General features: G+C 56.8%; 1 protein-coding gene across 1 annotated transcript in view; it reads right to left on the reverse strand.

Annotated features, from left to right (window-relative positions):
* Window positions 1-4,038: 4,038 nt before the first annotated feature.
* The window catches only part of PADI4 (peptidyl arginine deiminase 4), a 28,051-nt gene continuing 7,184 nt past the window's right edge, over window positions 4,039-24,905 (reverse strand). Inside the window, exons 3-16 of the mRNA XM_036256269.1 lie at window positions 23,126-23,192; window positions 21,483-21,550; window positions 20,189-20,306; window positions 18,698-18,823; window positions 16,939-17,117; window positions 16,739-16,842; window positions 14,960-15,071; window positions 13,366-13,473; window positions 10,031-10,185; window positions 9,102-9,243; window positions 8,780-8,882; window positions 7,895-7,965; window positions 6,744-6,884; window positions 4,039-4,701 (exon numbers count right to left, since the gene is read on the reverse strand). Of these exons, the coding sequence (XP_036112162.1) occupies window positions 4,468-4,701; window positions 6,744-6,884; window positions 7,895-7,965; window positions 8,780-8,882; window positions 9,102-9,243; window positions 10,031-10,185; window positions 13,366-13,473; window positions 14,960-15,071; window positions 16,739-16,842; window positions 16,939-17,117; window positions 18,698-18,823; window positions 20,189-20,306; window positions 21,483-21,550; window positions 23,126-23,192 (1,728 nt within the window). The 3' untranslated portion in view covers window positions 4,039-4,467. The remainder of the gene's footprint in view (window positions 4,702-6,743; window positions 6,885-7,894; window positions 7,966-8,779; window positions 8,883-9,101; window positions 9,244-10,030; window positions 10,186-13,365; window positions 13,474-14,959; window positions 15,072-16,738; window positions 16,843-16,938; window positions 17,118-18,697; window positions 18,824-20,188; window positions 20,307-21,482; window positions 21,551-23,125; window positions 23,193-24,905) is intronic.

A 24,905-nucleotide genomic window follows, 5' to 3' on the forward strand; every position in this document is an offset into this window, starting at 1 on the left:
TCTAGTGGTGGCAACAAGGAACCGGGAGGCTTGTCAGAGCTGCAGATCCTGGCCTGGCAAGTCTGGGTGTGGCCCAGGAAGTCATGCCCCAGCCCCAGCCCAGCCCCAGCCCAGCCCCAGCCCCAGCCCCAGCCCCAGGTGATTAGGGAGCTCCTCGTCCACGCTGTGCGCTGGCTCCCTGCCGGCGCGGCAGGTGCTGGTAGAATGAAGAGGGGCGGTGCTGAGCCGAGCTCACCAGCTGCTCCTCATCTCCGCAGCAGCTCACGAGCAAAGGACTGAGAACTACTGCTCCAGCCCAAGGGACTTGCCAACCGACTTCAAAACAGTGTTCATTTCACGTTCTAAGTGAGGGTCATGGTTGATCTTGAATAGGTACCACGTTCGCATGGTTCCAAGTTCGAAAGGGACTTGCGAGCCTCGCTCCTGCCTCTCCCCCACCCAGTGCCCTTACTTGGCGGTGGCCGGCGGCATTTGTTTCTTGTGTCTTTCCAAACAGATGTTATGTGCGACCAAGTAAACATGTAACCTTGTTTTAAATGTTTTTTTAATTGATTTTTTTTTTTTTTTTAGGGAGAGAGAGAGAGAAACATCAATGTGAGAGAAAAACACCAATTGGCTGCCTCCTGCATGCTCCCTACTGGGGACTGAGCCCAACCTGGGCATGTGCCCTGAATGGGGACCTCAGTCCATGGGACGATGCTCAGTCCACTGAGCCACACCGGCCAGGCCAGTTATGCTTGTTTTTACATAAATGGTAGTATGTGCTACATAGCGTTTCTTACCTTGCTTTGCTCACTCTATGGTACAGTTCAGACCAAGGTCTTCACATCAGCATGTAAAAAGCATCCTTATCGTTTTTTATGGCTGTATAGTATTCCATAGAGGGCTCCACCATCATATATACATAAGAGCATTTATTTTCCGTGTTTTGCCGACAGGACACCGCAGTGAGCAACCTGTGTGTAACAGCGTGGTGGGTGTAAGTTGGGTACTGAGCGAAGACTGCTTAGTCAGCCAGGCTTCTTAAATTTGGGATTAAAAGTAAAAATATAGCCCGGCCGGTGTGGCTCAGTGGTTGAGCGTTGACCCATGCACCGAGAGGTTGCCAGTTCGATTCCCGGTCAGGGCACATGCCCAGGTTGTGGGCCCGATCCCCAGTGGGGGGCATGCAGGAGGCGGCCCATCGATGTTCTCTCTCGTTGATGTTTCTATCTCTCCCTCTCTCTCCCTTCCTCGCTCTCTAAAATCAATAAAGAAGAAAAAAAAAGTTAAAAAAAGAAAAGTAAAAATATGCCTCTCTGGAGGTTTTAAGTACGCATCCTAACTATCAGGGGTGGTTTCGTTTTGGGGGTCTTGGAGGCGGGGGTTGGCAAGGAGACTCTGAAAGTCGCTCTGGTTTGGTTGAAAGTGGCCCAACCGACCAGGCTGGAGGTGCCCCACACACTGCGCTCTCACCACGAAGGGCTCACCCACACCTGCCCTCTGTCTGCTCACGCCGCTGGCCAGACGTGGGCTGCTAGGGCCGGGCGTGGGGTTCTGGAGCAGAGCAGTCTGGGAGTTCTGTCCCTCTCAGCCCTCAGAGAGCCTGCTTTGTGCCAGGGCTCTGTCTCAGCAGAGTGGGGTGGGGCACCCCTGCTTTCTCTGGGCATGAAGGAACTTGGAGAGATCCAGAGAGGGGCTCTGCTTTCCCTCCTGGGGGCGTCCTGTTCACCACTGAATCCCCAGCTCCCACAAAAGTCCTGGACATAGTAGATGCTCAGCAAATTCTTGTACAGCAAATGACTAAATGATCCCAACCCCCACCTTCATCCCCCTCAAACATTAACCCAATAGGCAGCCATGAGGGTCTCCGACCAAAACGAGGGGTTTGTGACCAGAAAGCAATTGTGCAGAGGTGGCCCGCAGCACCGCAGCGCTGATCCAGCGCGGAACGTCAAGTCCCGCGGCACCTTAGGTCACGGTGGACGCTCTGGGGTGCCCCCTGACCCTTCAGGCCCGCGGCACTTATCCCCCTCCCGCGCCCGCCCCAGATGCTGTGAGTTGGCGTCTGGCGGCTCACAACAAGCCCTCCTGGAATTGTCCCCTGCCACTTCCCACGCTGCACCCCCTACTTGGGGGCAGCTATGCACAGTGTGGGGGACAAAGGCCAGGCTGCTTATCTTAATTCAAGACAACTCTGAGGGCCCATCCCAGCTCCAGAGCTTCCCATGGGATTACCCAAAACGTCGGTGGCCACCACGTCCCAGGTCATCACCCCCCACTGCTCCCCACACGCCCTCCCAGGTGCGGGCCCTGTGAGCCCCTCCCAAGCCTCTCATGGCCAGTCTTCCTCTCAGACAGCAGTCGCCAACAATCTCCATTCAGAAGGTCAAAGTCCAGACAAAAGGAAACCTCCAAACTCGGTTTTACAAAGTTAAGTCTTTCCCATTAGGGTTTAGCAGAGGTGCAAAGCTTTGGGCGTCGGAAAGGGGACCCTCCGCTTTGTCCCTTCCCTCCCCGCTGGCAAATGGAGGTTCCTGACCTGTAGTAGGCGGAATAGTAGCCCCAAAGCTATCAGGTCCTGAGCCCCGGAACCTGTGTTATCTCATCTAGAAAGGGCCTTTGCAGGTGTGACTGAATTTGCAGGTGTGACCGAGTCTTTGAGATGGGGACATTTCCCTGAATTATCTGGGTGAGCCCTAAATTCAATCCCAAGTCTCCTCATAAGACAGAAACAGTGGCTCTGGCCAGTATTGTTCAGTGGTTAGAGCACCGGCCCGTGGACCAGAGTCGCAGGTTCGATTCCAGTCAAGGGCACGTACCTTGGTTGCCGTTCATCCCCGGCCCTGGTTGGGATCGTGCAAGAGGCAACCAGTCAATGTGCCTCTCTCACATTGATGTTTCTGTCTCTCTCTCCCTCCCTCCCTCCCATTCTATCTGAAGATAAATGGAAAAATATCCTCGGGTGAGAATAAAAAAAAAATGTTTAAGAGAGAAAGAAACAGGGAGGTTTGACCCATTCAGAGGAGAAGGCGCCTGACCACACAGGCAGAGACTAGTGACGCAGCCGCCAGCCAAGGGCAGCTGGCAGCCACCAGAAGGTGGAAGAGCGAGGAACACTCTCCCCCAGAGCCCCCCGAGGAGCGCGGCCGGCTGGCACCTTGATTTCAGCCGCTGAAACTGACTTTGGACTTCTGGCCTCCAGCACTGGGACGAAATGAATTTCTGTTGTTCTTGGGCACCAACTTCACGGTCATTTGCTACCCCAGGAAACTAACCTGTGCGCCCTGGGGGAGGACGGGGAGGGAGCAGGGAAGTTCTTGCCCTGGGGCACTGTCACAGGAGGTCCCGTGCTCTGGGGCCGCTAGAACTGACCCCTGGTGCTTTCTCCACCTCCGCTTCCCTGGCTCATTGACAGATGCCCCTCCCCACGAAAGGCTGGGGTGCTCACCTGCAGTTACCTCCACGGGAGGGTTGCTTTAGCCACCAGCTGGTCTCTCCATCCTTTGCAGCCTGGCAGTCCTATGGGTCAGGTTTTGGGATGACCGCACACCAACTTCCTCCTCTGCAAGGCGCCTTTTCTGCGCCACAGAACGGCTGTACGCGGTTCGCCCGGCAGTGGGGGCGGGGGGGGGGCAGCTGATTCTCTTCAGCGAGGAGCGTTTCACCAGGTCTGTGGGTCTCTTTCTCCCTGGCATGAGGGCAGAAGCTGTGCACGCCCATCTTCTCCACCCTCATCGTTCTCCAGGGCCGCAGGAAAACAGCCCTCTGGGTGTTTCTGAGTATCTCAGGCTCTGCGGAGCCAAGACCTGGCCTCAAGTTCAAAGAATTCGGGTCATCACGTTTTATTTTCTATTGAGGAATCTAAGTCCCCATGTCAAAGACAAACACATGCAGAAAGGACACAGTGGACTCATGATTTCATTGCACAAGAAGCCACAGCTCCTACTCTGCCCCACACGCCACCAGGTGGCCCGCGGTCCAGCAGCCAGCAGGGGGCTCTGCGGGGCTTTCCGGCGAAATGATCGATGGGATAAGGAGGACTCGCTGACCTCGGGCACATCGACACAACACTCAAACCCTGTGCCCCCTGGGCTCTGCAGCACCCTCCTGCTGCCTCTTTCTCCGAGGACCCCGTTCTTAGGCACAGGCAGGAGCCCTGGCCTTCAAAAAGTCCTGGTAGCACCTTCAAGTTTGTAAGGTTCAGTTCAGCCATGACAAGTGGATGAATGAAGGAGAGCTTGACCGCATGTACAAAGTGATTATTATAAAACTTTATTGAAGCTTCTCACAGCAGAACTGAGTTTGCAATGCCAGGACCACGTTGGGGTCTTCACGGGGGACACACGGGAAGGAAGCAAGCCTTGCCCAGCAGCTGCCCACCCCTGGGGAGCCAAAAGGTCCCCAAGAACTCTTGCTATGCCACACTGCAGGGGACCAGAGCCTGGCCAGGAGGTTCCCAAGGGAGAGGACTCCAGGGGCACAGGCTCAGGGCACCATGTGCCACCACTTGAAGGAGAAGGGCTGCCGGCGCACGTTGGTCCCGCAGTGCACCTCCCCGTGTTGAAGGTGGTACGGGGTGAAGTCGTCGATGAAGGTGCAGTGGAGGCCCAGCGGCTCCAGCAGGGACCGCACCTTCTCCTCCAGGCAGCAGCGGCCGTTGATGATGGGCCCGAAGGGCTTGGGGATGCCCAGGTGCTTCCCCAGCACCAGCATGTTCACCTGCAAGGTGAGGTCCCAGGTCAGGGGCCGCAGCGTGCAGCCTGCATGGCTCTCCGAGCGCCCCCTCCTCCTTCTGACCTTCAGAAGTAACAGCCCCACTTCACAGATGAGGAAACTGAGGCCCACACAGGTGAAGTGGGCTACCTACAACCTCCCGCTCGTCTAGGACTTACACCCAAGTCTGTCAGACTCTGGGGTACAGGCTCCTCCGCCGCCACCCTCTGGCCAAATCCACTCCTCACTGAGCTCAGCTCAAGCGCCACCCCCTGTGTGACTGCGCCGGCGCCCGTGAATCCCCAAACTCCTTGTGTGTGTTCCCATAGCTCCAAGCACAGTGCCTGGCACACAGGAGGCACTCAGTGAATATCTGTTGAATGGACGAATGTGATTTTCCATCTGTCATAACTTATGCAAATGACTGTTTCCTCCAATATCTTGGGAGGTGGCCCAAGTGAGCTGGAAAGATGAGGATTTGGGCTCCCGACCAATGAGGGTTTGACTCTCAGCTCTACTACTCAATAGCTGTGTGACCCGAGGCAAGTCTTTTCCCCCCTCTGAGCCTCATCAGCAAAATAAGCCCTACGTGTTTCCGTTGCTATGACAATTGATAAGGGTCCTGAGCACTGTGCGGGCACAGGTGCAGTCAGTCTCCAGGGCTCAGGAGCCGTCGAAGGGGCATCTCTCTGTCCCCGCTCAGACACAGCCCACACGGAGAGCCCTGCGCTAATGCCTCTGCCTGGTCCTCGCCCTCGCCTCCGCCTCCACGGCAGGCTCCTGGGACAGTCCTGGCTGTGCTGAGCCTCCCTCCAGGGCCCTCGAACAGGACAGCGAAGGCAGTCAGCCCTCAGCCCGGCGGACTCTGCCTTTGAGACCCGCATCCCCGGGGGCGGCATCCGCTCTCTCTCCTGCGTTGGGACCCCTGGCTGGGCTACACGGGAGAAGAAACCAACGCTTGGGGCGGAGGAATTTTGTTCCAGGGTTGGCAGGAGGGCGCCCTCGCTTACCTCAAGGAATCCTGTATTCTAAACAGAATCTTTTGCAGAACATCAGTGCATAAAACAGAAAAAAATCTAAACCACTGCATTTGAGGCCCTGCCTGGGAAGCCCACAGCCCTGGGGAGCCCCGTTTGAGGGCCACGGTGCTCCTCCCTCCATTGCAACCCCAGCTCCAGCAGGAGGGGGTGTCTAGGGGCCCCAGTGGAATTGGGTGAAGTTGCTTCCTGGCCCTTGGGTATTCTTTTTTTAAATTTTTTTTATCCTCACCCGAGGACATTTTTCCTTTTTTTTTTTTTTCAGATAGAATGGGAGAGAGAGAGAGAGAGAAACATCGACTTGAAAGGGACACATCGAGTGGCTGCCACCCACATAACCCAACCAGGGCCGGGGACAAACTGCAACCGAGGTACGTGCCCTTAGCAGGAACCGAACCCGGGTCTCTCTGGACCGCAGGTCGATGCTCCAACCGCTGAGCCAAACCGGCCAGGGCCCCTCAGGTATTCTTTGAAGAGGCAGAGGAATAGTAAAAACAGTCAATGATGTAAGATGCTGCTTGGGGTCACAGTAAAAGTTCTCGACAAAGGTGGGATCCCCTCAAGTCCACCCTCAGACAGGTGGGTGCCAGCCCGGCAGTGCCAACCTCGCCTCCTCAGAGAGGGCTTCCGGGTCACCCAGTCTGGAACGGTGCCACCTCCATTCCCCTCACGGTGCTTCGCCCGACCTGAGAGCATTCCGTTTGCTGCCTGTGCCCCCACCCTCCGACCTCATCCCCCAAGGGCAGCCCGTCGCGGGCCGTGCAGCCTGGTGGTTCGAGTGTGGGCTCTGCAGCTGGGGCCCGGGCTCTGAACCCCACGTCTTGCCAGCGGTGTGCTCTGAGCCAAGACCTCCCCTCCCTGTGCCTCATCTGTCAGGGGGGTGGCGTCGTCTCTGACCCCCAGGGTGCCCTGGGATGCCCACAGGAGCTCTGGGAGCCTGATGGGTCATGAGCCCAGCTGGCCTCTCGCTCCAGGCCACGGGCAAAGGACCGCCCCCAGCCCCGTCCTCACCATGTTTGGGAAAAGGGCTTCGGCCTTGAAGGTCCCTGTGAAGTTCGAACGGAGCTTGAAGAGCTGGGGGACGTCCACTATGTCCCGCTCCGCCAGGCCCAGCTCCCGCTTCAGCACCTCCCGGTTCCAGTCGATGCAGCTCTGGGGGAGGGGGAGGGCATGGCAGGCCCGGGGGCGGGCACAGGCTCCTTTCTCCCTGTCCCCCACTCGGTCCCTGCTTTACAGGCACTCGGTCACCCCAGCACGTGGCCTCTCCCCTGCCTGTGTCCCTGTTTCTGAGAAGTCCACCTGTCCTTCCAGACTTTCTCTCTTTTCCATGCATCACCTTGCGTGTTCCTGCAGAGGGACCACTGAGCTCTCCTCCCTTTTTGTTTCTATCCCTCACCCGAGGATACTTTTCCATTTCTCATCAGATAGAGTGAGAGGGAGGGAGAGAGACAGAGAGAAACATCGACGTGACAGAGCCACATCGACTGGTGGCCTCCCGCATGACCCTACCAGGGCCGGGGACCAACCGCAGCCAAAGCACAAGTCCTTGGCCGGAACTGGACCCGCAACTCACTGGTCTGTGGGCTGACGCTCTAACCGCTGAGCCAAACCGGCCAGGGAGAGCTCCCCACTGTCCCTCACACGTGCACATTTACCCAGATGCCAGGGCTGGTCACACTGAGCCAGCATGCAGCCCGCAAAGGCTCTGTCTTGTGGAAAGGGGGCTGTGGGTGGGGTGTCAGCCTGAATCTCAGGGACAGGGGCTGAGGGTGGGGTGTCAGGCTGAATCTCAGGGATAGGGGCTGAGGGTGGGGTGTCAGCCTGAATCTCAGGGACAGGGGCTGAGGGTGGGGTGTCAGCCTGAATCTCAGGGACAGGGGCTGAGGGTGGGGTGTGAGCCTGAATCTCAGGGACAGGGGCTGAGGGTGGGGTGTGAGCCTGAATCGCAGGGACAGGGGCTGAGGGTGGGGTGTGAGCCTGAATCTCAGGGACAGGGGCTGAGGGTGGGGTGTGAGCCTGAATCTCAGGGACAGGGGCTGTGGGTGGGGTGTGAGCCTGAATCGCAGGGACAGGGGCTGAGGGTGGGGTGTGATCTCTAATCTCAGGGGTGGGGTGTCAGCTCTCCCCGGGCTGTGGCATCTCCTGGGCACCCAGGCTGGTACCTCCACATATGAGTTATGTTCTCGCAGTTTCTTGTTTGACAGAATGTCCTTTATTTTCTGCTGTCTTTTTGCTGTCATGGAGAAAAAGAAAAAAAAGCAGATGAATTCGGAGGTCCACGTCCCTCCTCCTAGAAGCGGTGAGAACTCAGTTTTCCCGTCTGCACAATGGAGCAGCAACAGTTCCTAACACAGCGTTGCGAGCCTCTGGGAGGCAAATGCCTTTCATAAAGTATTGTTTCAGGGTAAGTTCCCATTAAAGATCTGCTCTCAACCCTTCCAGTCTCTTCTCTCCAGAGAGCCTCGTCCAGGGGCCAACAGAGGTCAGACCATTGCCCGGTACCCCACAACATACTACAGATGCTGGGCGAAAACTCTCAGCCATGGACGCTTCTCAACCTCTGACCCCAGCCTATGTCTGTGGACTTGACTGAAAAATAGATTATTTCATTCTGTGCTCTGGCCAGACCTTTTCTCGGGTCCTTGGACACATCTTGCTTCCTCCTGCCGCTGAGCCTTTGCAGTCACTGTTCCCTCTGTCTGGAATATCTCTCTTCCTCTCACCCACCACCCCAAAATGTCCTGGCCAACTCCGGCTCACCCCTCATGCTCTTGCTTGGTCTTTGCTTCCTCCAGGAAGCCTTCCATGAGTTCCTCCCAGAACCACCCCCAAAGCCCCTTTGTGGTAGCTGTTTTCTGGACTCCCTTGCCCGGGACTGAGCCCCGAGGGTCCTGTTCAGGCCGCGGCCCCAGCGTCTCGCACAGTGCCTGGCACACAGCAGGTGCTCAGAAGACAGCTGAGGCCTAGATGATGCCACCTGGCCGCAGGAGAGCACGTGAGGGCCGAGGAAGGTGCCCGAACGGAAGAACAAGGCATGGCCAACTTACTCTTCACCCCCTCGAACAGCAGAGCCTCCCCGTGGCCCTCCCTCAGCTGCTCCTGGAACAGTTTGTAGCAGGACCTGGGGCTGGCCAGGAGCAGCCGGAAACCCTGGAGGCGGAAACACGGGTCAGAGCTCAGCGTAGCCCAGGGGGCTCCCAAGGAGAGGGGCCCTGCGGGAGGTGCAGGGAGCGTGGGCTTGGACCCAGGCTGGCTGCCTCTCCCCCGCCCCCTTCTGGGGGAGGGAATGACAGTCAGACATGTCGGGTTGGGCCTCCCAAGAGAGTGCAGAGCTGTGCTTGGGACCCCAGGAAGGCCACCAGACCGCACCTTCGTGTGCACAGGAACGAAGCTCAGGAACTCGTCCACGTGGCCCACGAACAGCCAGTCGGAGTAGAGTTTCACGGGGGCCTGCACCTGCTGGGCAGCGAGGAAGTCCTGCAGGGCCTGGTGCATCTCCTGGCTCTTAGCGCTGCCCACACAGGATGAAAGGAGTGTCAGGGGGTGGGGTCAGCAGGGAGGTCTCTGTGGGACTGGAGCTCGGCAAAGGAGTTAGGGATTCAGGAGCCTGGGGCTGCTTTCATTATATTCTGTAACATTTGAGGAATTTAGGAATTTTTGTCCCAGTTGTATTGGGGAAACAGACAGGGAGTCAATAAGGTAAAAGGGATCACAGCTCAACCTCAGAAAGCACAGCCTAGATGCTGGTGCGAATCAGCGTGGGGATTTGGAGCTGACCCAGCCCTTGTTGGTGATCTCATGTTAGCATGTGGTCTTGGGGTTCTTTCTTCACCTTTCTGAGTTTCAGTTTTCTCCTTGCTCCATCTTCCAAGGTCCTCTGTGATCTAGCCCTTTGCTTCCTCTTGCTCAGTCTGTTTTAGCCACTCTGACCTTCTTGCATACACTAAGCGCATCCCTGCCTCAGGGCCTTTGCACGTGCTCTTTCTTTGGCCAGGGATCCTCCACCCCAGATCTTTACACAGCCACATACTTTTTCTCATCAGTACTCATTTCAATAGCCTCCTCCCCAGAGAGGCCCTCCCTGATCACTGACATAGTTCCAACTCCTCCTCTGCCTCTCTTTGTTCTTTTCACTATTTGAAATGATCTTATTTGCTCCGTACTTTGATTGCTCTCTCGAGCCCTAAGTTTGTGGAGCCATCCCTTGGTAGGGAGCGAGAAGGAGAGGCCTGCACTCTGGCTTCTGCTTTCCCACGGCATCCCGGGGCCTGGCCAGCCCTCGCTGTGCCCCCCTTTACCTGGGATAACTGCTGTTCCCAATGAGAATCCTGCCCAGCGGGTATCTCTTCTTCCCAACCGTGACTGGGGGGCTCACTTCTAGGTTTCCAAAGGAGTCGAGGTCAGTGATGCCCCCCATTTGGGGGCCTCGAGTCACGTAGCCAAAATCTGGACCCTGAGATGGGAGAAGCCAGTGCCAAGTTAGAGAACTGAGTCCCTGGGGGAAGAGAAGGGGGTCCCAGGTTAAAGATGAACGCGGTCACGGGAGGGAATTCAGCCATGTCAGCAGCTGCTCCATCGCAGGTACCATCATTATGGTGGAATGTCGGAGGCACAGCAGGCCAGGTGGGCAAGAAAAGGCACGGGCCCTGGCGAGCCCTGGTTGCCTGCCAGCTGCTCCGCAAACCTAGTTATTAACTAGGGCATCATAACGAACCCACAAACCATCACTTTCATCTCGCGGAGAAGATGCTAAGCTCCGAGTGGTGTGTGGAAGGACTAGGATTTGAGCTGTCTCTGCAGCAAGCTGTCTCGGTCCACACCCTGACCTGGGGCTGGAATGGGCTTCCATGAACCACGGTGACATCTCCATGGGGATTGTCATGGGAAGACCAGGTGGGCGACACCCCCCCCCACCCCGACTGTGTTTCCTACTGCAGCCACGTCAAATCTAGTGGCTTGAAACGGCACACATTCGCACGCCGTCCTGGGGGTCAGAAGTCTGAAATCAGTTTCCCAGAGCTGAAATCAAGGTGTGGCCTGCTGGGGGCTCGGAGGGGACAATCTGCTTCCTGGACTTTCTCAAATTTAGGGGCCCCTTCTGCATCTCCAACCTCTCTTCCATCCTCACGAGTCTTCTCCCACCCTGACCCTCCTTCCTCCTCTCACAAGAAGCATCATGATTGCATTGGGTCCACCCAGAGAGTCCATGATCATCTCCCGTCTCAAGGTCCCTAGCGTAGTCACACCGGTGAAGTCCCGTCAGCATCAGGGTTGGGGCCACCATTCAGCCTACCACCCTAGCTCCAGCTTCCTAGACCATCGCTGGTCTGTGCCTCGGGGCTTCGTGGGGGCCGCAGACTCCTCGAAAGTAGATTCCAAACTGTGAATTTAGGTGCATTTTTCTGGCAAGATGAATTGTCTCAAGGAGGTCTGTGATTCTTCTCATTTAAAAACCATCGCTTCCTCCCTTTCTCTCTAAAACCTATGCCAACCTGACGTCCACCCTCACAGTGTCACTGAAACTGCTCTCATGGAGGTCTTCAGGGTCACGCAGCTCTACCCAACAGGCGTCGCCCGGTCTTGTCTTCCTCGCCCGCAGCAGCACCTGAGCCAGCTGGGCACACCACGTCCTCCGCACACGTTCTACGCGTGGCCTTCGGGACCAGTGCGCTCTTGGGCCCGCCATCACCACGGCCTGTCCTGGGCAGGGGGAGGGGGGCAGGGGGGCAGGCCCAGTCCTCATCTCCTTCTGCTCCCCAGCTTCACCGCCTCCACTGGGGATCTCGCCCAGCCTCGGGAAATGCCGTCCACGCACTGGCAACCGCACGGTTCTCTCTCCAGCCTGCGCTTCTCTCCCCAACCCCAGGCGTGGATCCGGGGGTGGCCTGACTCCCCACTCGGGGCATGGTGCCTGCCTCTCACAGGTCAAGGCCTGAGGTCACCTCTGCCCCCCTCCTCCCAGCCTCGGGAGGGCCTCACGGCGTAGGCGATGAAGCAGACCCTGGGGGCTGAGGGGCAGCCAGACATGCAAGCAGGCAAGAGCGCTGCAGGCAGAGGGAACGGCAGATGCGAAGGCCGCTCCCGGTGAGTCCAGGTGAGCCCAGATGAGCCCAGGTGAGCCCAGGTGAGCCCAGGTGAGCCCAGGTGGAGCATATTGGAAGAACAGGAAGGAGGCCAGGTAAGTGGCAGGGAAAGCGGTGAGTTTCAATCTTATTCTAATTCTCTTCCTGAGTGATTGGAGGTGGAACATCGCAGACGTGCTTGGCTAAGGGGCCGTCGCCTGTGCCGAGGGGTTTGTCTGTCTGTCTCTCTGGCAGGACTCTGGAGGTTTGGCTGGCGAAGTCACAGACTCTGACTTCTGTCACACTTGGGATCACAAAGGAGGAAGGGAGGCCGCTGGCCAGAGTTGGGCTGAAACCAGGAGAAGGGCCAGGGTCTCCGTGGCAGCTGGCTGGTTGATCCTGTCGCTCCGCAAACAGGATTGACCTGACCCCATAGCAGAGAGGCACCGTGAACTGACTCAGCACAGGAGAGTCAGCGGGGCTTGGACAAGCGGCCGAGTTCAAGTTAGGTTTCCTTTCAAAGCGTGTGGACCGGGCCTCCTCCCCCTCCCTTGGGTGCAGAGTGCTCCCTGGAAAGCCATTCATCATGGCAACCCTTACACCCCACACTCTTCCTCCATTTTCCTGGGTGTCTGAGTGAAGGGGTCGTGGCGGCTCCGAGTGCAGGTCTGGACTCTTCCTGGGAAAGCTCAGAGGCAGACTGGCCTGGCCTGAATCCCAACTTCTCCCTTCTCCTTCTGTGCGAGCTTCGGAGCTGCTCTACCTCTCCGAGCCTCAGTTTCTTCATCTATAAAATGGGCCTAGTGATAGCATCTCCACGAAAGGTTGTCAGACGAATGAAATGAGTCAGTGCGTGCTCAGTAGATGTAACTATTATAACTCTAAGCCGAGTTTGCACAAACTTGCCAGGCTAGTCAAGCGTGATTTAACAATCTGTTAAATGACCATGGCGAGCGAGCCTGGGGTGCTGTCCTCGAGGGGAGGTCAGGGAGCTGGGGGCTTACCACCTCGCGTTAGGAGGTGATAGAGAGGAAGGAAGGGAGGGGTCTTGGGAACACAGGAAGGGCTGCTTAGGCCTGAGAGGCTGGGATAGGTCAAGGAAGGGAACCTGGCTGACACACGCAGAGTCTTTGGCTGATAAAGTCACACCTCGGAAATGACTACTCTGATCTTGAACCGGTGCCCCCATCCCAGATGGAGCCCCCCAAAGGCCAGACCCCACCCAAATGACAGCCTCCAGCTGGATGTTGGGGAAGGTTCCGGTCCTGGCCCCACCCCCACCTCGCAACAAGAGCACCTCAGTGGAAGAGAGACGCCCAAGCCTGAACTTCACCCTCAGTGGGATCATCTTGAGGACGAGGTGAGCTCATGGCCGGGAAGGGCTTGGGGAACGGAAGAGCCAGATCTCACCACGGTTATAACGAAGTGACACGGCCCACCTGCATGATCACAGCTGGAGCAGGACGTGCACCTGTGGGAGCTAGCACGCAGCCACAGAGGGGGTACGGGGACAGGCAGTGAAGAAGGAGGCCTCAAAGCAAGGGCGTTCAGCACTCCTCCCCCGCACCTACCAGCAGGCATTTGATGGGGAACTCCTTCAGGCCCCTGTTCCTCGGAGAGTCAAAGACCACGTGCATCTCCTTGTGTGGGGCCTGGATGTAGCCGATCTCTATTTCATCCTGGGCAGAGTGAGTGGGAGGGAGGCTGGTGACATGCTGTCTGGGTCTTGGCACCCAGTGCGGGGGACGGGGCGGGGGGCTCATCCGCACTTTCTCCCCACTGTGGTCAGGGGCGGATTCATGCAGGGTGTTGGGCCCCAGAGGAAGGGCTCTGAGCAGGCAGGTGATTGCCTTGTGTTTGTGCAGACACTTGTGGAACCCTGGAGTGTCCTTCTCTCTCACCCTGAGTGCGCGCCCTGGGCAGGTGCTGGGGACCATGGCGCGCGAGCCTGGGGCGCTGTCCTCGAGGGGAGGTCAGGGAGCTGGGGGCTTACCACCTCGCGTTAGGAGGTGATAGAGAGGAAGGAAGGGAGGGGGCTTGGGAACACAGGAAGGTCTGCTTAGGACTGAGAGGCTGGGACAGGTCAAGGAAGGGAACCTGGCTGAGCTGTGGCCCAGAGGGCAGGGGTAGGAGTAGCCCTCCCACAGGGGGACAGGTTAGGGGAAGGATCAGAAATGAATCGGGTGCAAATCCTGCCAGTATTCTGGCAGACAGAGGTGATACTGGACATATGTCACTATTAGGCCGAACCACATGAAATTGCCGTTCTTGTAGGTCAAGAATGGTGGCCGATCAGCCATTTCATATGATTCAACCTGATTTAACCCAGAGGGAATGACAAGAAAGGACGAGAGGGTGTCCTTTGGGGGGCTAGAAGAAAGGGGGACGAATTCCCGCTAGAGGGATAGGGCAAATTTACGGAGGAGGGGCCTTCCAGCGGGGACTGGACAGACATGGTGTGGACATGGGATGAGAATGGGGAGGCGGTCGGAGCGGGACGGCGTGGGCAGAGTCTCGGGGCAAAGCAAGGGCGCAGCCCACCGGCTTAGCCCGCCGGCTGCCCACGGACACTGCCCAGTGCCCGGCACGGGGGTGCTGAGATGAATGAGATGTGGTCTCTGCTCTTAGGGAGCTCATGGCATGATGGGCACACCTGGCATGCAAGCAGAATGCTGATACAGTGTCACCTGTGTGGTGGCAGGCTGGCACCGGGGACAGGGACAGCCAGACTGGGAGGGCCCTGAAGGCAGCCTGGGGAGGAGATGGGACCATGGAAGGTGCTGGAGCAGGGGTGTGGCCCGGTCTGGTGGCTGAGCCCAGAAGGCCAGCCTGGAGGAAGGGCCACTGGATGGAGCAGTTGACCTCCAGTGCCCTGAGCTCCGAATCACTTTCAGAGGTCACCTGAGAGTGTTTAGACAGTACAGTGGCTTTCAGCCTGGTGACAAGGATGGGCATGCAGAGGCCCGCAGTAAATGCCAATCAAATCACTTGCCTGAGTCCCCTTATGCCAGGACCTTGGAGGCTCCTAATTCCCTGCCCACCCGAGGAAGGTGGTCGGCAAGGCGCTGGGCTGAGCCCCCTGGAGCCTGGGTCCCGCAGTGACCCTTGACCTAAGGGTCACCCATCCTACGCACCCCAGTCTGCTCACCCCACAGGGCCACGAACCTGCATCCACTGGTCCTCCATGCTCTCCTCCATGGGGCAGACAGTCAGCTTGCAGTTGGCTTTCTTGGCCAGATCAGTCAATGACTTCAAAAAGTCCTCATTTTCAAATATCCTAGAAAGAGCAGACAAGAAACCCCTTGGTGTTCTTAATCCAGCAGCGAGGGGCCTTGGCCCAGATCTGAGGGGCAAGCTGGACCCCTGCAAGGTCCCTCAGGGTGAAGCAAGAGCTCAGGCCTGGCCAGAACCGGGGAGGCACACGGTGGGTGCTGGGGCCTGGCCGGAACCGGGGAGGCACACGGTGGGTGCTGGGGCCTGGCCGGAACCAGGGAGGCACACGGTGGGTGCTGGGGCCTGGCCGGAACCGGGGAGGCACACGGTGGGTGCTGGGGCCTGGTCGGAACCGGGGAGTCACACGGTGGGTACTCGGGCCTGGCCGGAACCGGGGAGGCACACGGTGGGTGCTCAGGAGATGCTTGTGGCCTGAGGGGAGACGGCTGGCCTGGCCTGTCTCTCTGCTCTTAGCAAATATCATCTCATTAAACCCTCGTAACAGTCCATGAAAGGAGCTAGTGGGTGCCCTCTTCCACCGAGTAGGGAGGTCATTGCTCAAGGTCATGCCATCTAAGGATAGCACTGGGATTTAAACCCAGGCCTCTCCGGCTTTCTGCTTGTATCCTGACTACCGGGTTCCACCATCACCCCTTCTGCCCCTGAAGCAATTGGAGGAGGAGAAGGGAGGGACCCCTGACACCCCAGCATACTCAATGGGGTCTCCTAGGCTGCAGACTGGACGCCGAGGCTTCCCAGAGCAGCTTGTTAATTGCAAATGGCCCATCCCCATAAGATCCCCCAGAGGCTGGCCAGGGATGTGCATTTTAAATGAGTCCCCAAGAGTTTCTGGTGCAGAAGGTCCAAGGGCCACCCTCTGAGAAACCCATGACTGAGGGTTCTCATCTCGCAGGTCCAGCAAACTCGACAGGCCCCCAGGAGCTGAAAGCAGCCCTTCGCCAGCATCAGGGCAGGTGGACAGGCAGGGCAGGCAGGGCGGGGCAGGCAGGGCGGGGCAGGCAGGGCGGGGCAGGCAGGGCGGGGCAGGCAGGGCAGGCAGGGATGGGCAGGCAGGGCGGGGCAGGCAGGGCAGGCAGGGATGGGCAGGCAGGGCAGGCAGGGCAGGCAGGGCAGGGATGGGCAGGCAGGGCAGGGCAGGGCAGGGTGGGGCAGGCAGGGCAGGGCGGGGCAGGGCGGGGCAGGCAGGGCAGGCAGGGCGGGGCAGGCAGGGTGGGGCAGGGCAGGCAGGGCGGGGCAGGGCGGGGCAGGCAGGGCAGGCAGGGCGGGGCAGGCAGGGTGGGGCAGGGCAGGCAGGGCGGGGCAGGGCGGGGCAGGCAGGGTGGGGCAGGGCAGGCAGGGCGGGGCAGGCAGGGCAGGCAGGGCGGGGCAGGCAGGGTGGGGCAGGGCAGGCAGGGCGGGGCAGGGCGGGGCAGGCGGGGCGGGGCGTGGCAGGCAGGGCGGGGCAGGCAGGGCGGGGCGGGGCGGGGCAGGCAGGGCGGGGCAGGCAGAGCAGCCACAACAAAAACAGCAGCCGCGATCGCCCTGCCCCTGAGTGGCTCCAAACAGGCCGCGAGCCCTTGGCGAGTGGCTGCAGGGGCTAGTTGTTCCCATCCACACAGCAAGGGCATGGTGGGTGCGCAGCCAGCACCCCGGGCTCCTGGCGCCTGGCCCCAGTCCAGGGCTTCTCGTGGTGCATCTGTGCCCTGCCCCCAGCACTCCAGGGCCCCTCACCTGCACACATACACCTCCTTCGGGGGCTGAGTGTTGGGGGTCATGATCCAGGGGGCCACACGGAAGACCACACTGTCTTGGAACAGCAGGGCCTCGGGGAGCTCCTGCAGGGAGAGGAGCAGGGAGCGGCTGTCACAGAGGCCAGGGTGCGACACCTACCACCTCCCTGCTGGGCTCTGCACCCACCCCAGCCGGCCTACCGGGTTGGACGTGTCCAGCAGGGAGACCGTGAGGGCAATGAGGCCTGGGAAGTTGGCGTCCGGGAAAGCCAGGCCCTCCACGTAGAAGTCTGTGCTGTGTTGGCCACCAGGGACCTCCAGGAGGTGGGACGGCTTCTGGGGCCCCAGGATCACCCTGTGCCCCAAGGGCTGTTTGGCCCCTAAGAGAGGGCAGGGGAGGCTCAGGTCTGTGTCCTGACCCTTGATGACCCTGTCTTCCCCTGGCCTGTGATGACTTCCCAGGGCCACCACAGGTCACTCTGAGGGCCCCTCACAGCTAAATCTGGCTGAAGCTTCCCTTTAGGAGAAAAGGACTCAGCTGGGACATAATCCCCACCCTGGGCCTGGGGTCCAAGAATGAAGTGACGGAGTGCTGAGCCACTTCCAACATTACAGGAGGCCTAATGTACATTTGTTGTTCGTTCGTTTGTTCATTCATTCATTCATTCGTTCATTCATTCATTGATTCGTTCGTTCGTTCGTTCATTGATTCGTTTGTTCGTTCATTCGTTCATTGATTCGTTCGTTCGTTCATGCATGATTCCTGAGCACCTGCTCTCAGCTGACACTGGGGAAGACCAAGAAGACAGTTGTTGTCCTGGTCCCCAGGGGGCACAGTCTCCTAGGTGAGTAGGGAGGACCAGACAGTCAACATCACAGGTGGTAATAAGTATTGTGATGGAGGGAAGCTCAGAGGGCCAGGGAAGGCTTCATGGAAGAGGTGACGCCTCGGCAGAGGCAAGGAGCTGGTTTGCTGCCAAACCAATGTCGGTCAAATCACGTTGGTCTAGGATGTAAATCAGATCAAGTCACGCCCTGCACAAAATTCTCAGATAGCTCCCCAGCTCCCTCAGGCGAGAAGCCAAAGTCATTCCATGCCCACCTGATCTGGCTTTGCCCCTCTGCCCTTTCTTCTCCACCCTCACCTACCACCTTGACCCTTGCACCCTGCACTCCAGGCGCACTGGTGCCCCTGCATTCCTCAAGCCCCCAGCACTCTCCTGCCTCAGGACCTTTGCACCTGCAGTTCCCTCTGCCTGGGCTGTCCTTTCCCAGGGTTCCCACACCTCCTTCTGCTCCAATGACACCTTATAGAGGACACCTTCCCGATCACCCTCTCCCGTGTCCTCTTCCCTGTTCCATTCTTCCGTGTAGCATTTAACACCATCTGATGCACTAAGCGTTTAATTTAGTTTACACATCATCTCTCCCAACCCCCGAGATGAAAGTGGCACTGAGCAGGGACTTTCCTGTGGTCTTTGCACTCTGCCCTGTGCCTAGAACCGAGCCTGGCACTAACTTAGCAGCAGATGGCTCCGGAGCTGCTGAGACCTTACTGATGGCTTTGATTATCAGGATATCGGACAACCATTGATAACCTCACACATGCCATTGGCTTGGATTCAAGAATCTCCTTAAAGGAGAATCGTGTGTGTGTGTGTGTGTGTGTGTGTGTGAGAGAGAGAGAGAGAGAGAACAGTTCTTGGGAGGGAACTTATTTCCTCGTCAGAGTTCACCGGCTCCAGACATCCTCTTGTCTGTCTGTCTGCATTTTGTCTGCGTGCTCTTTCTAGGGGGCAGTGGGGGGAGACATCTGTCTAGCTCGCTACTCTATCCTCGGTTCCCAGGACGTGGCGCACAGTAGGTTCTCAGGAATTACTCGCCAACGGGGGTGTGAAGGGGCTGTGGCCTTGACGGGGGCAGAAAGGGAACATCGCGGTGACAGCCCAGGTCAACTCACAACTGGCTTGAAACACTCTGACTTTGTCCATCTCGGACTTGGCCACGTGGAGCACCAGCTGGTGCCTGGTGAAGAAGTCCCGGGGGGTCCTCGTGCTCAGGGTCACCAGGGACATGTCCTGCATGTCTGCAACGAGAAGGTGTGGCCTGGGGTGCCGACCCCTGAGACCTGCCCGCCCCCTGCAGACCACCTTGACCACGGCTCCTGGCTTCATTTTCTCTGCGCTCTTCCCAGTGTTTCAGCGATGTTTCCATCTGAGAATGCAAGCTAGTCAAGGTTGTGGTCTTAGGGAGGAGCTCAGGGTGTACGCTTCGCAGAGCCGGGGCCTTGTTTATCTTGTTCACAGCTCTGTCCCCAGCTCCTAGAACTGAGAAAACCTGGAAGCACCTAGAACAATGGCTAGCTCACGCCGGTGCTCGAAACTACTTGTGGAACAAACAAGTGGAAGGGCTTCCCCCCGGGCCTGATGGGAAGTGAAGCAGCTGGAATGCCGGCCACAGGTGGGGGTGGTGCCAGGCTGCACAATGGTCATGCGGCTAGGGGTGTTGGGGTCGGCTGAGGGGAGTCATTTTAGCTCTCGGCGCCTGTTTCCTCATCAGTAAACAGGGCAGAGAGCCGTGCCCACGTGGGGGAAGAGTGAGGTCATCTGTATAAAGTGCTCAGGACAGCGCCCAGCATCCTGGGAGTGCCCACAGCGGGTACCGGCTATGTGATGATTACTGTGTGCCGGGCACCATGCACAGGCTGCCCCCTGGCATCAGGCCAGGCCAACCGCATGCACTGTTGCTGTGTACCCGACCAGTCCCCCAGGAAGCCCACAGCCGCTCCCCTCGCTGGCCGACCTCACCCCCTGAGTGCCCTTCTCCAAGGCAGGAGGACAACGTGTCTTCCGCCCTGGCCACTTTCAGAGCTGCCCGTAAACCGGACCCGGTGTCAGGATGCCCAGGTTCCAATCCTGAGCCTGCAACTTACTAGCTGTGTGACCCTGAGGGAATTGCTCAACTTCCCCATGCCTCAGTTTCCCCATCTGTAAAGGGGGGAGGAAGACAGTACGCACGTCTTAGCCTTGTGTTAAAGGGCTGAATGGACGAACACAACTCTGTCAGAGCAGTGCCCAGCGTACAGCAGGGCCTTGGGGCTACCCTGACAGGTGTCTGGGGAAGTGACCAGGCTTTCATGTTGAATTGCTTCGGGCCCCGGGTTTGACCCAAGAGCAGATGTCTGGGTTGGGCAGCAGGCCGGGGTAAGGAAACAGGCCTGGGGGAGGCGCTGGGATTCAGTGCTGATCCTAATTGTTCCCTGGCTGCTGTGTGGCGTTGGGCAGGCCCCTCACCCTCTCGGAGCCCTGTCCGTGCCTTCTCTCACACACTGGACACGCTAACAAGAACACACTTCCAATAGCCCCGATTTCTGAGGGCACTGCCAAGGCTGCAGACACAGGACTTTATAAAATGACAAAGCTCTTTTCCCATAGCTCTTGGGGGTCTTTACCTTCTCTGTCAAGCACCTTGTCATCTGCGCAGTCCATGGCAGGAGCTTTGGGACTGTCTTTGTCACAGTTCACCAGAAGGATGGCACCTTGCCCCCGGGGGCCCCAGGTCCAGGTCCTCTGTGGACACCCAGCAGAAATGCGGCACAGTTAGGAGCCTGTGTGTGTCCCTCCGACTCCTGGGGAAGCACCTGTTCCCAGCATCTCAGTGGCCTCGCACAGTTCATACATCTTGCTCCCACATCTTTAATCCCCAAGAGTGGATTTTTGCCTGCCCCAAAAGTCACAAGCAAGCTCACCAAAAATGCAATTCATCCACTTAAATAAAGAAGCCCGCAACAGTACAATGGGTTTTAACAGCTTTAAAAAACTGTTGGATTGGCAAATCACACTGAGCTAAATATTTGTGCCCAGATTCTAATCTAAATAGTTACTCTTACGTGAACTCATAATTACCCACTCACCAAAGTATGGGTACTATTCTTAGCAGCCAATTACTGTCAGTCTGCCGAAAGCAAATTAAGCAGCCCCTCCCGGTGGGGCCGTACTGGTGATGACGCCTTTTGTTGGTAGGGGAGCACTAGCCCATGGGAATGACCGCGTTTGGGGGTTTGGGGTGGGATGTAAGATGGATTCCACTCTCAGAGTTGGAATTCTTTGCCCCACTTTGGACTGACCCAAAAAAGGGATCTTAACCCTTTGACAGGTCATTTTCTCCTAAATGACAGCCTAAAATCATACAAGCAGCTTTGAGGCTTCAGGGATACCCTGAGGTTTATCCACGGACCCCAGTTAAGACTACCCATCACTGACAGGCACCAAATCTCTCTTTCCGTAACATACATTCCTTGCCCCCACCTGGCTCCTTCCTGCCCCTGCCCCCTGCCATTTATTCCTTTCCCTGTTATCCACTCCCGTGGGCAGTATCATGAGAATCTCTCCCACCCGTCGTTAAAGCCTGGGCTAGGGGACTTGGGTGCTAGAGGTGAGACCCGCCTGCAAATTTTCTCTCTGCTGTTCAGTAGAACTGGGTGACTATAGGTTCGTTTGTAGGGCAACACGTTCTCTGAATTCACAACCAGTGGAAATCTAGTTTTGTAAAAGAGATGGAAAATATCTAAACCAAAATGGTAATGGTGATTTTCATTTCTTTCTTTTTCTTCCTAAATTGTCTTCCAGTTAACACGGGGTATGTGAGACAGCCCGCCATGCATCTCATCACCACCAGGGGGCGCCAGAGGAGAAGCCAGTGGAGTTAGAAGGAACATTTAGGGTGTCAGTCAAGGTTGAGCATACCTGGTTCTTCCCGGCCTTGATCGGCTTCACTTTGCCAGTGCGGGTGGTGTCCGCGCTCAAGGAGATTTCTGAAATCCCACCAAGTAGGAGACAGTTGGTAAGGGAACAGGGTAGAGGCACTCAGCCTGGCCCCAATGGACAATGCTTTCCCCGGAGACTGTCTGCACCCCTTCAGAGGAGACACAGGTTCTCCTTATGTCCCCCAAGAAGAAGTCTGACTGCAATTCAGACAGCAGAGCTGGGGCTTCTGACCACACTTATTCTCCTTTGGGGGTGGGGGGCACACCGCAGCTGTAGTGCCAACCAGATCTTACATGTCTGGCCACGTTTGGGGGTTTCAGAAAGAATTCCCAGCCACCCCAATGAGATGTTTGGTGTGAAGCCCCTGCACGAACACCTTGCCAGGCTCTCAAAAGCCTCTGCCCCAACTTCAGCCCCCATTGACCTTGGGCGGGGGACACAGTGGTTACTTCAACCCCTCCTGTCTCTTTATGATGTGTATTGTAACTGCCTCGGGGACAGATCATGGCCCCAGACATGCCCTCCTCTGTCCAAGTGGCATGGCTGAGAAGGCATATGTTTCTAAATTCTTCCTCCCTCATCAGAACACATGACTTGGTCATTGCAATGACACAGAGCCATGATATAGCGACCTTGGGCGCTCACAGTGCAAGATCGACTCAGATGACCTTTTAAACATATCCATCGCCACGTGTCAGTGTGGGGCCAGGGCAGCATCGAGCCTAGTGGCCAGGACTTCCCTGCTCCTTCACTAGTCAATTGGCTGAGTGACTTTGGGCAAGTCTGTTTACCTCTTGTGCCTCCATTTTCTCATCTGTAAAATGGGATAATAGTACCAACTTTATTGGATTATTATAAGGTTTAAATGTAAAGTCTTAGCACAGTGCCTGATATATAGACCTAGTGCTTTATTATTATCATTATTATTAAAACGTGTATTAATAAAATAAATGTGTATTTTAAAACCTTTTTAAAATTAATTTATTTTTGTTACAGATGTTTCTCCTTTTACCCCCATTGACACCCTCCTCCCACTCCACCCCCTAAATATGTATTAATGAGTAAAGTTCATTAATTAAATGAAACCTGATGGTTTCACATGTAGTTCATATATTGAATGTACATTTGAATAATAATTAATAATGTCATTATATTATTATTCAAAATGAGGCCAAGTTAGACAATATACCTTATCTAAAGAAGAAATTAAATATATACAAGTCTAGGTAGATTACTGATATGGCAAAAGTGTTGAAGACAGGATGTAAATAGTGGAATTTGGGGAACACTGGTCTATGTTATTGCATAAGACAGTGTCATCATCTACTTCTTTCTTATAAGTAGCTGAAATGTCAAAAAGATATAGAGACTCATACTGAAAATTGGTGTACCACTTCCTAAGCTGAGAAACAAAATATGAAGATGAAATCGAAGGCCCTGCCACAGCCTCCCTCCCCAGCTGTTTTTTTCTGCGGCTCACTGACTGGGAAGAGAACGTGTACGAACTACCAGATGTGTGACTGGCTAGAAACTGCCCTTTTCCTCCGCTGTCTACAGTGATCCCCGGAGTGTGGCTTCTCCTAAGGCTGTGTGTGGAGGGGAAGAGGATCCTGGTCACTTACCCACCCCGGTGACGTAGAGCAGGGCTTGGACTGGGTTGACCTTGGGTCCGTAGTATGAAATCTGAACCTATAGGACAGCAGCAAACCACTGATGACGTCTCTTAGTCATTCAACAAACACTAACTGGCCCCCCGCTGTGTGCCAGATCAGGACAGGATGCTGAGGGGACAAGGACAGGCCAGAAGTGGTCTCAGCCTCTAAGGAGCACCCCAACTGGTGGGAGCGGAGGGGTCAATGACTGGGATGCATAGACAAGGATCCTATGGGAGCCCAGAAGTGGGGGCTGACTGCCTAGGTGGGGCAGGGAGGTCCCAATGAGGTCGATCTTGTAAGAGGAGCAGCTGCAGACGTGGTGGAGGAGGCATTAGAGAGCGCTGGAGAGAAGCCACAGAAACTGGCTCCGGAAAGCAGAAGAGGTGGGGGGACCTGAGCACCAGACCTGGGGAAGGCTGGAGCCCGAGCTCGGAGGATCTGCGGAGCAGGAGCTGTGGATGGGGGTGGTCTCTTCAGGGCAGGTGCTATTGTTAGTAAGAAGCACCAACCCCCAGTGCACAAAGTTCAAGACCCAGGAAGGACACATCTGATTGGCCCAGCCTGGCCGGAGGAGGGCGCAGCATTGGGATGGACACTTCCAAGCAAGCCAAGGAATGGCCACTGGAAGAAGAGGAGCTCCTGAGCGGTGGTACTGAGGTGTTGGGACCTGTCCTGTAGATGGTGGGGATCCAGGGAAATGTCGCAGCCACCATCCCCGCGTGTCTGGACCATGGCATCCGCCTCTGGTCTACTGCCTGGATCCAGTCTGCTCACCACACCGCAGCCAGTGGGGTCGTTCTAACACACGCACGCAGTCTTGTTACCTCTGCGTGAAATGTTTTCATTGGCTTCCTGTTGCCTTCGCAAAGTACGATCCCTGATGCCAAACTCTTTGATACTGGCTTTCTCTCTCCCCACCTCCTTCTCCATCTCTTTTCTTGTCATGCAGATCCTCCCCAGTTTCCAGAGTGAGCACAGGTCACATCCCTATGTAGCGCTCCCACTCTTCTTTCCCTCTCTTGGATGGGTCACTCATACCATCCTTCAACTTGCCGCCTCCTCCAGGAAGTTTTCCCTGATTGTACCTCCCCCAATTTGCTTTGATACCCAAGCTCTGTGCTCCTACAGCAGGCAGCAGCTCTCTACCCGAGCGGGGAGCCTGCCTGGCCTGGCCTGCTGGGAGAACAAGTGTCCTTGGCCCAGCTGTCCATGGGAACCCCAGAGGGGCCTTGCTGAGCCCATCTATAGCCAATGAGGGTGCAGTGGTAAATGGTGGTGCCCCAAAAGATATGTCCACATCCGAATCCCTGGAACCTGTAAGTGTGACCTTATTTGGAAAAAAGATTTTGCAGATGTAATCAAGGATCTTGAGATGAGATCACCCTGGATTATTGGGGCGGGCCTTAAATGCAGCGACGAGAGTGAGGCACAGGGAGGTATGACAGACTGAGGAGGGGCAGCGAGACCGCAGAGGTTGAGATTGGAGTGATGAGGGCCTGGTCTGGGAAGGCCAACGGCCCCTGGACGCTGGAAGAGGCAAAGCGCCGATTCTCCCTGAGAACCTCCAGAGGGGCGAGGCCCTGGCGACACCTGGATTTCAGACTTCTGTACCCAGAGCTGCGAGAGAGTACGGTCCTGCTATTCTAAACCCATCGTTTGTGGTCACCTGTTACAGCAGCCACAGAAAATGAAATGCACCGGCGTGGACCAGAGTTTCCTGGGGCTGCCTGGCTGTGGCGTCACCACC

This window comes from Molossus molossus, unplaced genomic scaffold, assembly GCF_014108415.1.
Source record: "Molossus molossus isolate mMolMol1 unplaced genomic scaffold, mMolMol1.p scaffold_m16_p_12, whole genome shotgun sequence".
NCBI lineage: Eukaryota > Metazoa > Chordata > Mammalia > Chiroptera > Molossidae > Molossus > Molossus molossus.